At 42.7% G+C, this 12,689-nt stretch overlaps 1 protein-coding gene across 8 annotated transcripts in view; it reads left to right on the top strand.

The window, feature by feature from the left end:
* Positions 1-12,178, top strand: part of ntng1a (netrin g1a) — a 241,641-nt gene extending 229,463 nt beyond the window's left edge. For 5 of the 8 annotated variants that reach the window (XM_058624052.1, XM_058624060.1, XM_058624076.1 and 2 more), the window contains 3 exons: positions 1,486-1,653; positions 3,523-3,657; positions 10,296-12,178. In XM_058624052.1, coding sequence (XP_058480035.1) covers positions 1,486-1,653; positions 3,523-3,657; positions 10,296-10,552 — 560 coding nt within the window. In that variant the 3' untranslated portion in view covers positions 10,553-12,178. The remainder of the gene's footprint in view (positions 1-1,485; positions 1,654-3,522; positions 3,658-10,295) is intronic. The other 3 variants (XM_058624086.1, XM_058624095.1, XM_058624104.1) reach the window with 3 other exon arrangements.
* Positions 12,179-12,689: the final 511 nt, after the last annotated feature.

The raw sequence follows: 12,689 nt of genomic DNA, 5'->3' as shown, positions 1-12,689 counted from the left end.
CCCAACCCCATAGCACAAACCTGAAGCTAGTGCACTCTGCATCCATATCTCCAGCTCAGTGCTGGACCAGTGGTTTTCCCTTTAGAGGGCACGATGCAGATCCATTCATCTATGGAATTGTTTCTAAACACTATAAAAGTCCCTTGGAATCCTATCTTTTTCAGTGCAAATAAAGTGGGTGTTTGAGCCCATGAGCCTATTTTTGGGAGTGTATTTCCAAGACTCAAGACTTTTATTTCCCCGTGTGTGCATGATTTATGACCATAGCCTATTTCTGGAAAGCAGAGATTATTTGTCTTGCGAGAGTGAGGTATGTATTGTAGCTGGCTGACTCTTAGACAAGACTCACTGCTTCAGGTGAAAGGTAGAGTGGACGAGGTGGCAGACGTACTGCTCCTTCGTTTCCAAGCCTTGTTGGGTTGTTAGTAGCCAGACCTGACCTCAATACAGATCCTTAATAACCACAATCCCTTGGACGAAGCCCCATCTATTCTGGATCTGTGAGTGGGCTTTGTGTCCAAGCGGCTGCCAGTGAGGCTTAAGGGTCACATCTGTCTGCACCGTGTCACATGGTGTCAGTGGTCAGTCAGCATGGCAGACTGATCCTCACTTGGAGAGAGCTGAGCTGGGGCGACCTCCTCCTCTCCCCTCCTGTGCTGCACCCCTTAGGGCAGGGCTGTCAGTGACTATCATAGTCTGCAGCATGAGGTTTTGCAGTCCAGCTGCAACTCCATATTTCAAACTTAAAATGACATAATACTGTACAGCAGGCAATGACACACTCTCCCAACTGCAGCTCACCACACACACCACAGTTGCCTTACTGACCCCAAGGAAGCAGGGTTGCAACAAGCATTTTAAACAACTACAAAGCGACTTTAAACACATGTGTTTGATGAGTTATGGGTTTGCCAGACTTAAAATTCACCAGGCATTTCATTCCATGGGTTTGTGACATGAAGAGGCATTCAGAGTTTCATCTCACCCTCTCTCTCTTATCACGTCAAACCAGATAAAGCGCATTTACGATCTCAATTACACGACAAAAAGCAGGATTTCCTCACACCCTGTTTCCTGAGTTAAAAAACACATTCCATTCATGGTTTGACCTGCCGTATGCTGTGTGGTGTTCCTGATGTGACCATGTTTCTGTGCCATCATCTCAAGAGTCTTCCTCGCCTTGTTGTTGTGGTGTGTTTGAAGTGATGTGATCGCTCCGAGCCCTACTAACACTCTGCTTTTTGATGTGATGTCGTCTTCTAACTCTGGCTGTGTCCATGCCAGACGGATCATGAACAGTCCTCCCTCTCATCCCCTCCCCATCATCTCCTGCCTCACAGGGCAGTCATCATTTTAAACCTTGCATGCCATGGCGCCTCGCTCAAGTTCTTGCTAACCCCACCGTCGTAGCACTTCCAGCAACAATTTCTACATTCCCTACCGCGTCTCTCTTTCTCTCCTTCACACTGCCTCTCTCTTTGCAAGACTGCGAATGCTTTGGCCACTCCAACCGATGCAGCTACATCGAGCTGCTAAACACCGTCATTTGCGTGAGCTGTAAGCACAACACTAGGGGCCAGCACTGCCAACTGTGCAAGCTGGGCTACTACCGCAATGCCTCTGCAGAACTGGACGATGAAAATGTGTGCATAGGTTAGTCCCCTACTTGGCCCCTCTCACTGCCACCCTGCTTTCACACACTTTTCTTCACCTCACCTCCTTTCTGTGACTCCCCCCCCCCCTCCCACCACCACCACTTCATCATCTGTGCACCCTCCCGTCTCCATCTCTTTCAGTGGTCTCCACATTTTCCTCCTCAGCTTCTACGATGGTGTCACTCATTAACCTCCCTGTCAGGATGAGTGTTTTATGGAGGACATTAGTAAGTCAGCTTAAGTCAGACGCACAACAACTAAAGGCTTGTGATATTCAGGCCACTCAGGTTACAGACTGAATTTAGAGTTAATGCTGTACTTCAAAGCTGCCGTGCTTCCTTTCTAGCTGGTACTTAACACAGTGAGATAAGCATTGCTTCAAAAACAGATGGACGTACCGGAGAATAATAGAGTATGTGCACAAACGGAAACACCTACTTTATGAAAGGTTTTTTTTTGCATAAAGGGTGGAACCTCTTCAACACAAATTAACCAAATAAAGACAACTTAAGCAAAGTAACCCCTAAAGACATAACTTTGTTACATCCATTGCAAAACTGGAAAGAAGCAGCAGCTTGAAATTAAAGGTGTTTTGTTTTTTTGTCCATGGCATATGCAGGCTTTCATTTTGCATTGTTTAAAAATGTGAGGAAATAGCATTTCACATAAATCCTTAGGCATAATTTTGGTTCCCCATATGATTCCGTAGCTGCCATGTGGAGTCTGAGCACTCCATGTGCCATGTGCATTTGTGAGTCCTTGGGGGTGATGGAAAGGCGTCTGACAGGCAACAAGAGTTCTGAGAGAAATGTCGCAGGGAAGTCACACCGCCAGTCCAAGGTGCCACACAAGTGCATATGTCATATATGTGAAGTGGCCTCAGGAGCAGCAGCTGAAACCTATCACAAGGCGTTAAGAGTCACTGAGGCGCAACCTCGTGCCAAGCTCGGTGTCACCCTTCCTCTCTGTCACTGCCACCCCCCCCCCCCAGTTTGTCACTTGCCGTCACCTCGCTCCTCTTCCCTGACCCTTGGGTGCCACTCGGGTGCAGCCACGTGCAGACAGAGCTACCACAGACAGGTGCAGCGTGATGGTCAGGGACTGTCAAAATAGGTGTCTCTTTGGCTGCAGAGTGCTCCAGTGGCTGTGGAGCGCTGAAAGGTCAGCTGAGTGTAGGTAGCCCGAGACATGACAGGTAGTTATTGTTGTTGTTTTTTTTTAAAAGGTTTTAAAAATAAATAAACAGGAACTTCTGTTGATGGTAAACAGGCATTTTACGGTTAATCAAATTCTTATTCAATACTTAAATAAAGAAGGATAGGGGAAAAAAATGAGGGAGAATTAAAGAACCAGTTACAACAATGCCCATTTCAATGTACTCTCATTCCTCTGAAACCTTCACATTCACTCTGTCTTTGCTTCATTTTCCGCCATCTGTCCAAGACATGCTCGTCACATGCCCTCTCTTCTTACCATCCTCTTCTGTCTCTCTCTCTCTGAATGAATGAATCAGATTTAAGAAAAGCATGTGCAGATTAGCTCATTATGTCCATCATAATTCAAAGCTACGGATAATGCTTTGCATATTTGCATCATTGCACGATGTTTATCTATGCAACAGTTAAATAAACGATTGTATAAGCTGTAATGATTATAATGTGTCCATGCATCTGAAGTCAACTCCATTCTTTTCTCATTCTGTCTCCATAACAGTTGAAATGGTAGCATTTTTACCCCCCCCCCCCTCTCTTAAAAATAACGAAACGCTTTGGTGAGCTTCTTGTTGAGTTTGAGGACTGCGGTCCATGCTGTGAAAATGAGGAAGTCCTGTTTCCAGCCTGTGTGTATGTGTGTCTTGTTTTTCCAGAGTGTAATTGTAATCCCTTTGGCTCAGTCAGTGATCGGTGTAATGGCACAGGATTTTGTATATGTAAGGAGGGCACTACAGGGCCCAAGTGTCAGCAGTGTCTACCCGGCTATTTGTGGGACGATGGCTGCAAATGTAAGTAGAACCACAACCCTCCCCATGCAGCTCCTGCCTGTGTCTCTCTGCTCTGCCTCTCATGTCTTTTCTCTCTGTGTGATTCCTAAGCTCCACCTGGAAAATGACTGCCGAGCTGCCTTCACGCATAACAGACTTACCCCAAAACATGCAATAACCCAGTTTAATAAGCCATTTGATCACTAACTGAACCTGCTTTATTATCAATATCAACTGCTGCTGCCCTTTACAGCGCACAGAACGCAGAAAAACAAAAGGCCTGATGGGATGCATGTTGCTCAGTAACGGAGTTATTCAGCTATGTCGCACATCAGCAACACAACAGCTGAGTCAATATTGATCGCTGGACAGGCCGCCTGTGATCTGTTTGAGTTGCCGTCACCCCCCGCCACCCGCCGCCCCCCATTGCTAGTCCATGCCAATGACAATGTCATTCAACATGTTTGAAGGGGAATGCAGGTCATTTTGACTTCCAGTCCATTTATTATTGCACTCTCTATATTTCCCTCTGGTCAGTTTGCAGTGCATGCCTCGTCTACTCTCTTTTTTTTTTTTGTTCGCCTTCAAATGTCACCAATTTTTCATTGTTTCCTTCAGTCGAACTTACAGCAGGTAGACAAAAGTGCACGCCTCATTACAAGGTGTTTACTTCACTCTGACAAGCTGGAAAAAGACCCCCCCCCCCCCCCCCCCCCCTTTGAACTTTGATGGTGTAAATCCACCACTGCAAATACTGCTTATACTTTGTGTTTTATAACTCATGCATGGACAGTTTAAGTACAAATCTTTAAGCTTTCTTGGCTTCCGCTCACGTGTCGCGTTGGTTTAAAAGCGCCGCTGAAATGATGGCCTGCAACAGCTCATAATTGCTGCTGATTGACATTTGACCCCACCAAGACCCACCTTTGCGACCATGTTATTAACTGCGATTATACTAGTGCAGGTTTATGCGCCGAGTGGTGACACCTATGTGCCTGTTTCCTGTAGCTCAACATTAATCTCTGTCTCTGGCTAACACTGGTGTCCTGAATAAAAAAAGGGTATAATGTTGTTGGAATCATGTCTGGTGGAGGTCTGTAAGGTGTAAGCACGGAGGGAAATGATCACAAAGATCTTGTTTAGTTTATTTTTATAGCACATTTAGTAAAACAGATGTAGAGTCAGTGTAATTTAAGATTTTTTAATTTTATCATTCACTGTAAACATGCAAAAGCTCACATCTAACGGTCCCTTTACTCTCCTAATACATTTTAATTTCTCTCTGTCATGTTTCCTTATAGAATAAATAATGTTTTCTTGCACAGTCGCTGTGATTGCCTCCATAGTCTGTGTGCAGCAATGGGAAGATAATATAAATCCTACAGTTACTCTCATAAAATGAAATTACTGCAGTAAAGGTCAACGTTATCGCAGTTAGCTGAGAGACACAACTGCGGGAGATTATTTTAGTGTATCACAATCAAGGCAGTTTACTCAGATAATAACAGTTTTAGCCTAAATGTGTTCTTCTCAAACTTAATCTGCTGTTAATACACCTTCACTCCAAGTGAGTGTTTCTGCCAGACAGCCACTGCAGGCTGCTTCCAAAACACAGCCACCAGTGACACTGGGTCAAATAATTCAACGGTATAAAACAATTTAGTCATTGCATGCAAAATGTACAGTTAATCGAAGTGAAAGCTGAGTAAAAAATAAAATGGAACCACCTGAAAAGTGTCAGGGTCCATGCAGAGATTACTGCAGGTGCCTGTGTTTTTATTGGAGCTTGTTTTTGCCTCATGTTCTGTTTCAACACTTTATTTTGAGACGTACGACTTAAATAATCAATTATCCTTCATTCTAAAGTGCTCACAAACATGTGTACCTTCTACAGCATCACTTTTATTAATCGCTCACAATAAGTATTTTATCAAGGATACATCAATAATATGGATAGAATTTAACATCGTCCGTGCCTCTTTGATATGAGCAAACGTTCATGCTTAAAAGCATTTTTCAAGTTTTCCTGGTAAATGTTAGTTTCTTAAATTCTTTAATATGTTTTTAATGCTCAAGGAAAGTTCAATGAGAAAGAAAATACTTAGAAGAATAAAAAAGAAGAGAAACTGCACTCGGTCATGGGTTCAGCGAATGCTCTTTCCTTCTTCAAAACTGCAGCGAATGTGATGGTGATTACTGAAAACTGAAATTGTTTACGACCCAAAACCTTGAAGCTGTTTCTGTTTCTGAGTATGTGTTGTACATGCTCCTTTTTTCCTTTAAAGCACCTGAAACTGTGCAAAATGATCAACTAGATTGATTGTAACTTGAATAAAATGTTATTTTTATAGTTCCTGAATTAGATGGTTGTTTATTAACCCTTTAACACCGAGCGTATCACTGACGACGCGTCGACACGAGCACACTTTGCATCACCGTAGTCACGCGACGGAAAAATTGTGCTCTCGGAAAAATTCCAGCAAACTGTGAATTAGCAGATGAACAGTCGACAGCTTTGAATAAAACAACGAGCAACCAGCAAAAAGAAAAATATTTGTTCCTGTGAGGCTGATTCAACAGAATATTATGGATCTGTAGTTTTCACGTGTCAGAGCTGAAGTCTGAAGCAGTTATTGAGAGAAGTTGTGCTGCCTCAGACTGTTTCTCCACCTGCAGTGGCATCTGAGAGGTTTCAGTGAAAACACAGCACCTGAAAACTCCCTCCGTGGGATCAATATGTAGATGTGATTCTCTCTCTTGCTGTTACTCACTTTGCTTAATCTGCTTTTGTTTCAGCTTGCATGTTTGACTACATTTCCCAGAGCGCCTTTCAGCAGCTCCCACCTGAGGAGGTTCCCTGCACTGTACATGTGTAGAGAGAGTGAGAAACTGAAGACGACTAGTGTTGCGTTATATCTGGTTCTGGTGCACTGGATTTGACAGTTTACATGTTTTCCACTCTGCTGAGGATGCGTCAGAGAGATGAGTTTGCCCTCCTCCGCCGTGGATTTCTCTCAAAATTCAGTTTTTTCCACTGGAATTTGAAAAAAAATAACCTACAAATGGTTTACTTTGCTCTCACACCTTAGGTTTAGAGGAGGAGGGTTAAAAAAAAACAGACCAGACACATTTTTTTCCCCCTGTAAGATTGTCCCGCTGAGTTGCTCCACAGATGGAGCAGTTTGGAAACTCTGCAGTCTTGCCCTCGCCTTGCTTCCCCGCTGCTGCGGCGCTCAGCCTCTATGCATGGACGAGACTCGATCTGCATGCAGACTGAAGAATGCAATTAAAACTCAGATCTCTTGTCAAACACATCACATCCCAGACAGGCACACCTAGTTCATTGGTCGTCTCTCTCTCTCTCTCTCTCTAAATATTATCACTCATATCAAAAGCAAACGCGACACATTTTGTCATTTACTTCCTGCACGAGCTGCTGTTTACATGTGGAGAGAAGGTGATAAAGGTAAAGGTGCAGAGCTCGCAGGGTAATTACCATCCAAACTCCTCCCCCAGCAGAAGAGCATTACCCATAATGCCCCTGTGCTGTTATTGCTATGAACTTATTCCTGCCAATTGCAACAGTATCTTTAATCTCCGAGACTTGTTTCCTCTCTAAATGAAATGTCTCTGTGTGCAAATGTATTTAATGTAAAGCTAACAGGTATTTGTTTTATTTCAAACCTGAAGAGAGTCAGAGGAAAATGAATGATATCTGTCTTTCTAGTTCGAGAGGATATAGGTCCTGGTACTGGTACTGTATTTGGCCTCAGCCTCCGTTCTGGAACACAGTGAACCAGTTCTAAATTGAGGCTGAGGAGGACATCCATGCTGTTAAAGGTAGTGATCCCTCACAGCTATTGTTAGCCAACAGTGAAACGGCGTCCTGAGCCCGGTGGAAAACAAACAGCACAGGTTGTTCCACTCTCTTTGCGTCACTTTGCCTGTAATCTGAGCGGCAGTGGAAGGCTGTGTTATCTAAATCTGGTCACATCTGGTGTCAACATCTGTCCTGGGAGATGCAATCACAAGTGGACAACTCTATATCAGCTACTGCTTAGTTGATAATTTCACAGGAAATAAACAGAATCCTTTTTTTTCATTTTTTCATCTTCTTATGTGTTGTTGAGTCAAAGTTTTGATTCATTTTATATCAGATATTTAACAAAAAAATATAGATACAAGCGATAATTGTGTGGAAAATTAGACCAAAATACAGAATGGACCATTTTTTTTTTTTTTTTTCATAAAAACGAGCCAAGTGAATTAAAAAAAATATTTTTTAGATTTTCAGATTGCCTATAGGTTGTGGTTAAAAAACCAGACACCCTATATGGCTTATTGCTTATAACCTCTGCATATACGTTTTAACATAGTAATGGAACAAAAAGCTCTGTGTTCTTAGAGTTAATTTGGCCAATAATTATTTGTAAAATAATAATAAAGTTTCTAGTGACCTGTTTCATGTAATCAAATTAAATTTTTTAGGGGTATTAGGGCCAAACTGAAAAGAAAAAAAAACAAGAATAAAGTAATTATTAATCAAGCAAAGATCCTCAGCTGCAACCTGCAACAAGATGAGAAATGCGGAGCAATTAAAATTAAATTAAATAATGATACAAAATCTCGTAATACAACGAGAACTAAGTTGTGACATTACGATACGATTACCATGCTATTAGCATATTGTTTCTCTGCTGTAATGTAACGTGTTACTGCACGTTTTCCTGATTCCATGAAGTGTTATTCACACGCTCCATGTGTGAACAACACAGCAGTCACACACTGAACACCCGTCCAGTGTGGATCGAGCGTCAGAGCTGTCCATGTGTGATGCAGTCACTCTAAAACCCTGGTGTAAATACTGTCCTTCTACTGTGTCTCTAATCACAATATCACAGCTCTGCCTTCCTTTATGTCATTTTTCTTTAACGCAAACGAAATATAAAGCACTTAAAAACGGGTGGAATGAAGTGACTGCTAGTTAAAGGAGTCTCTTAAGGCCTTTACAAAGGCACTCGATTGATTTTCACCATCGTCTTGGAGGATGTGTTGCCTTATCCGACTTTCCCCTGTATGAAGCGGTTGTGGTTTTGTTTATTGAATTGTTGTTTGAGTTTTCGCTCAGTGGTTGACTTGGTCGTGACATTGATACGTCAGCTGGTTTGGGGGGGCGGGGAATTGACAAAGTTACATCGCTTTTTGCTGGGGGGGGGCTGTGGCTGAAAGCACAACTTTACTGAGCCAAACAGCAGCCTCTGTTTCTCTAACTAAACAGACGAGGCACAAATAGGAATCGCAGAGTCAATGTTTCTTAACGAGCCTCCCATCAAAGCCCCATTTGGCTACTCCTGGGGGACAGCGTGCATCCAATTCTGAGTATTAGGAGAGAGGCTTGGTATTTGTTGTTGTGATATTTATGTCCCATAGAGTTCATAGATTGCTCACCACATTGTTTTCCACTCCCATAAAGGACTAAAATGGGCAGAAGTGGCCTCTGTGTTTATCACTGTTTATTTGTCTCTGCTGGTTATTAGTTTGTGCTGCACTGCTTTGTTTGCCTCCAGCTTGCTTGACAGCTTGCCTCCACTGGGAAAAGAGTGGTCTCAGTGTCCCAGCTCTAAATATACAGCGATTTTCACCTGACGTTCAGTTTATCTCAAGTCACTGCTGTGTGTGGGGAAAGCAGCTCGGGCTTTGACTGAAGAAACTATAGATTCCTCTCTCGTAGAATAACAAATGTAATAAGGTTTGTGTGTGAGAAATGAACAATATTAAATGATCATTGGCTTTTGATGATTGCCAGGTATTTATAAAGGCTTTTGTTATTGTAGATAGACGTATATTATATTATATTATATTATATTATATTATATTATATTATATTATATTTTATTATATTACATTATATCATATTATATTATATTATATTATGTGATAGAAAAGCCCTTTTACTTTTCACTGTGATGGTTTCATGTTGTTTTTGTACATATTTACAATCACAATGACAAATGTACACTATTCTAATGAATATGTATTTAAAAAAAAAAAAACCTTTAACAGTTTATCAGAATCAGGAAAAGTTGAAGGAATGTTTAAAGAATTAGTTGAGAGTGAGATGTTCTGATTGTCACCACTCTTGCATCTGATAAGGATAAAGCACGTCAAGCGCTCCCTGATTTTAACCCTCTTGATTTCCAAGTGTCTTATGTTGCCTATTTATGTTTCTTTGTTTGTTTATTCTCTAATGTAAATGGGGGCAAATATAGTGTAATGTGATAATATGTGAGGGCTGAGGTGCTGGAACATTTAGGTAACTGCTAATGACGCAGTTTTTTTTTCTTCTTCAATCTTTATGCCACTAAACTTACAGGTGTGAGAGTGCTATAAGTCTGAACATCACACTTTCAGGAATAAAGTGAAAGAACAGATGTTGAACGAGTCCGTTAGGTATTTGACGGAGAATAAAATGCGGTGGAAGAAATCCTGTGAGTTTCCAGCAGTGAGATTCAGTGCTTGTGACACATCCCAGTTTCTCCCACAGTGACTGTTTTGAGTTGAAAGTGAAATGAAATGCTTTTGCACTTGTTACTAAAATAACTCTCCTACATATTTGTCGCTCACCCCTCTCTCCTGTCTTTACATTGCTCCCGCCGCAGCCCGGGTGTGTGACAACGAGCTGCTGCGCTGCCAAAATGGCGGGGCGTGTGTCAACAACGTCCGCTGCACCTGTCCCCCGTCCTACACGGGCGTGCTGTGCGAGAAGGCCCGCTGTGAAAATGAGCTGGGCGGCTGCAGGGGCCCCGACTCGGGCCAGGCCTCCTTGATGCCTCCGTCGTTCCTCAGGCTGCTGCTGATGCTGCTGCTGGGCTCGGTGCTGCTGAGAGAGGCTTCGTGCTGGCCCGCCGTGCTCTAAAGAGACCCATGACCTGGTGGGAGTGATACAATCGCAACACCCCCCCCCCCCTCCCCCTCCGCCTTGACCTGCCCTTCCCCACGTTCAGATAATCAACCACCCATTAAAACAAAGAACAACAACCATGTGCTTTCTGGACTGTACTGAGCTTCTCCGCCCGCCAGACTCAGTGGAGTCTCGCACTGATGAAAAGGGAATGTGCCAGACAAGTGAAGACTTTTCATTTACTTTCAAAGATAATAATATAGAAAGGAACAAACATATACTTTTCAAAATGATATTATAAAAAAAAAAATATATATATATATATATATATAAAGGGAAACTGAGCGTTTGCCGATAAAGAATAAAATGAGCAAAGAACAGTAAGCCACCCCCCTCTCTTCTCCGTCCCCTCCCCTCTAAGCCATACCAGGTACTTGAGCTCCTTCCAGTTTGAGAAGGGGATAACTGAGATGACAGACTTGTTCACTTACTCTCTTATTGCCACGGCAACAACAGCTGCGACCAATCAGCTTCCGCACAAGCCGACTGTGGCCGCCGATTCCCTCCGGGATGCTTCTGTGAGTTAAATGTTGGCCGGACTGACGCCGAAAAACAAATCTCGGAGAAACTGTCCCTGCAGAACGGCGAAGGCCGGGCTTGTGAAGCGCGACCGTGACACTCGAGCACACCGACGAAACTAAAAGACGCGTTCTTTGCTGTCAGTGCATTGTGGAGAGAAGGAAATCTGTGCTGACTGCCACTTTGTGACACACACACACACACAAAAAAAAAACCCTTGCTCTTGCTTCCTGTCTCTCCTTCAATCTCTATGTCATCCTCCCTCCTGTTCATCCCCTGTGTCCCCCCCCCCCCCACCACGCTGGGTCCCTCGCCATGCTGCCACTGACCTGTGCTTTCGTGAACGTTGCTCTCTGTAAGCCCTCGTTGGTTGAAAGATTCTTTTGTCCGATGTTAGTGATGCACATGTGTAAGAAGCCTCCTCTCCCCCCGCCCGTCCTTTCCTTCTCCAAAAAGATCCTCCCAGAAAAAGGCGTCTGATTCTTTTTCCACACACTCCCCTGCCATCGTGGTCGGAGGTTTTCACCTGAGCACAAGAAAAGGTGCACAGAGAAGCGTCAGTGTATTTGCAAGTTCTTTTCTCCACTGAGCAAACAAAAAAAAAGAGTCATGTAGTCCTTTTGTATCTTTGCCGAACTGTGATTGAAAAAAGGCAACCTTTAATGTATCTATTAAGAAGTCCACATGCAGAAGCAATCCTTTACCGCTCTTCTTTTCATTTCTTTTCCACTTCCTTTACTTATTTTATTTCTTCTTCTTTTTTTTTTAGTTGTGCAGTTGATTTTCCTTTGTATTGGCAACGGGCTGGCATCAAAGAATATCAGTTTACATATACAGTATAAATAAAGTGTAATAAAATCCCACCAAAGGACATTATAAATGTTTTGTTCTTGCTTTAACACTCGACAGAATTTAAGTGAATAAAAGTTTAAAAATGAAACGGTGTGAATCGTGTGTGGATCACAGGTAGGTACAGTACTGTACATCCCTGATGTCTGCGTGTGTTAATAGTTTAATGTATATATTTATTTATTTTTAAATAAAAAATGCGACATTTTTTCATTTCCTATTTTGTCCGAAGAAACTTGCGTACACAGACACAGAGTGTCACCATCGTCTTTCATTGATATAAATGATTTCCAGTTGAATTGAACTTCATCACATTATAGCAGAGCTGCACCAAAGTGACAATGTTTCTAACCTGTGTTTGCTGTTTTTCCTGTGCACAGTATCAGGCTACAAAAAAAAAACAAAAAACATTTCGTTAAAGAGAATTAAAGCAATCTTGTTTGTGACTGTGATGATTCATATTGTCCTGATAAATAAAGCTATCCGCAGCGATATTGATCCCTGCGTTAACATTTCATTCACAGACTGAGACGCTCCTGTTTCCCTAAACTGTGGAGAGATAAAAGGGAAACTGATTAGAAACGTAAGCGATGACAAACAACATTATCATTTTGTGGTTCTAATGTGCTGCGTGGACGTCGTCGTGAGGCTGAAACGCTGACACATGAGCTAAACTAATATGTGATCAGTGGAAGCAGGCCCCTCCCCCCTCCTCCGACAGGGC

The sequence above is a fragment of the Solea solea genome, chromosome 1 (assembly GCF_958295425.1).
Source record: "Solea solea chromosome 1, fSolSol10.1, whole genome shotgun sequence".
Taxonomy (NCBI): Eukaryota; Metazoa; Chordata; class Actinopteri; order Pleuronectiformes; family Soleidae; genus Solea; species Solea solea.
Note: the sequence above shows the minus strand (reverse complement) of the source record. Positions and strands in the feature narration are given on the sequence as shown.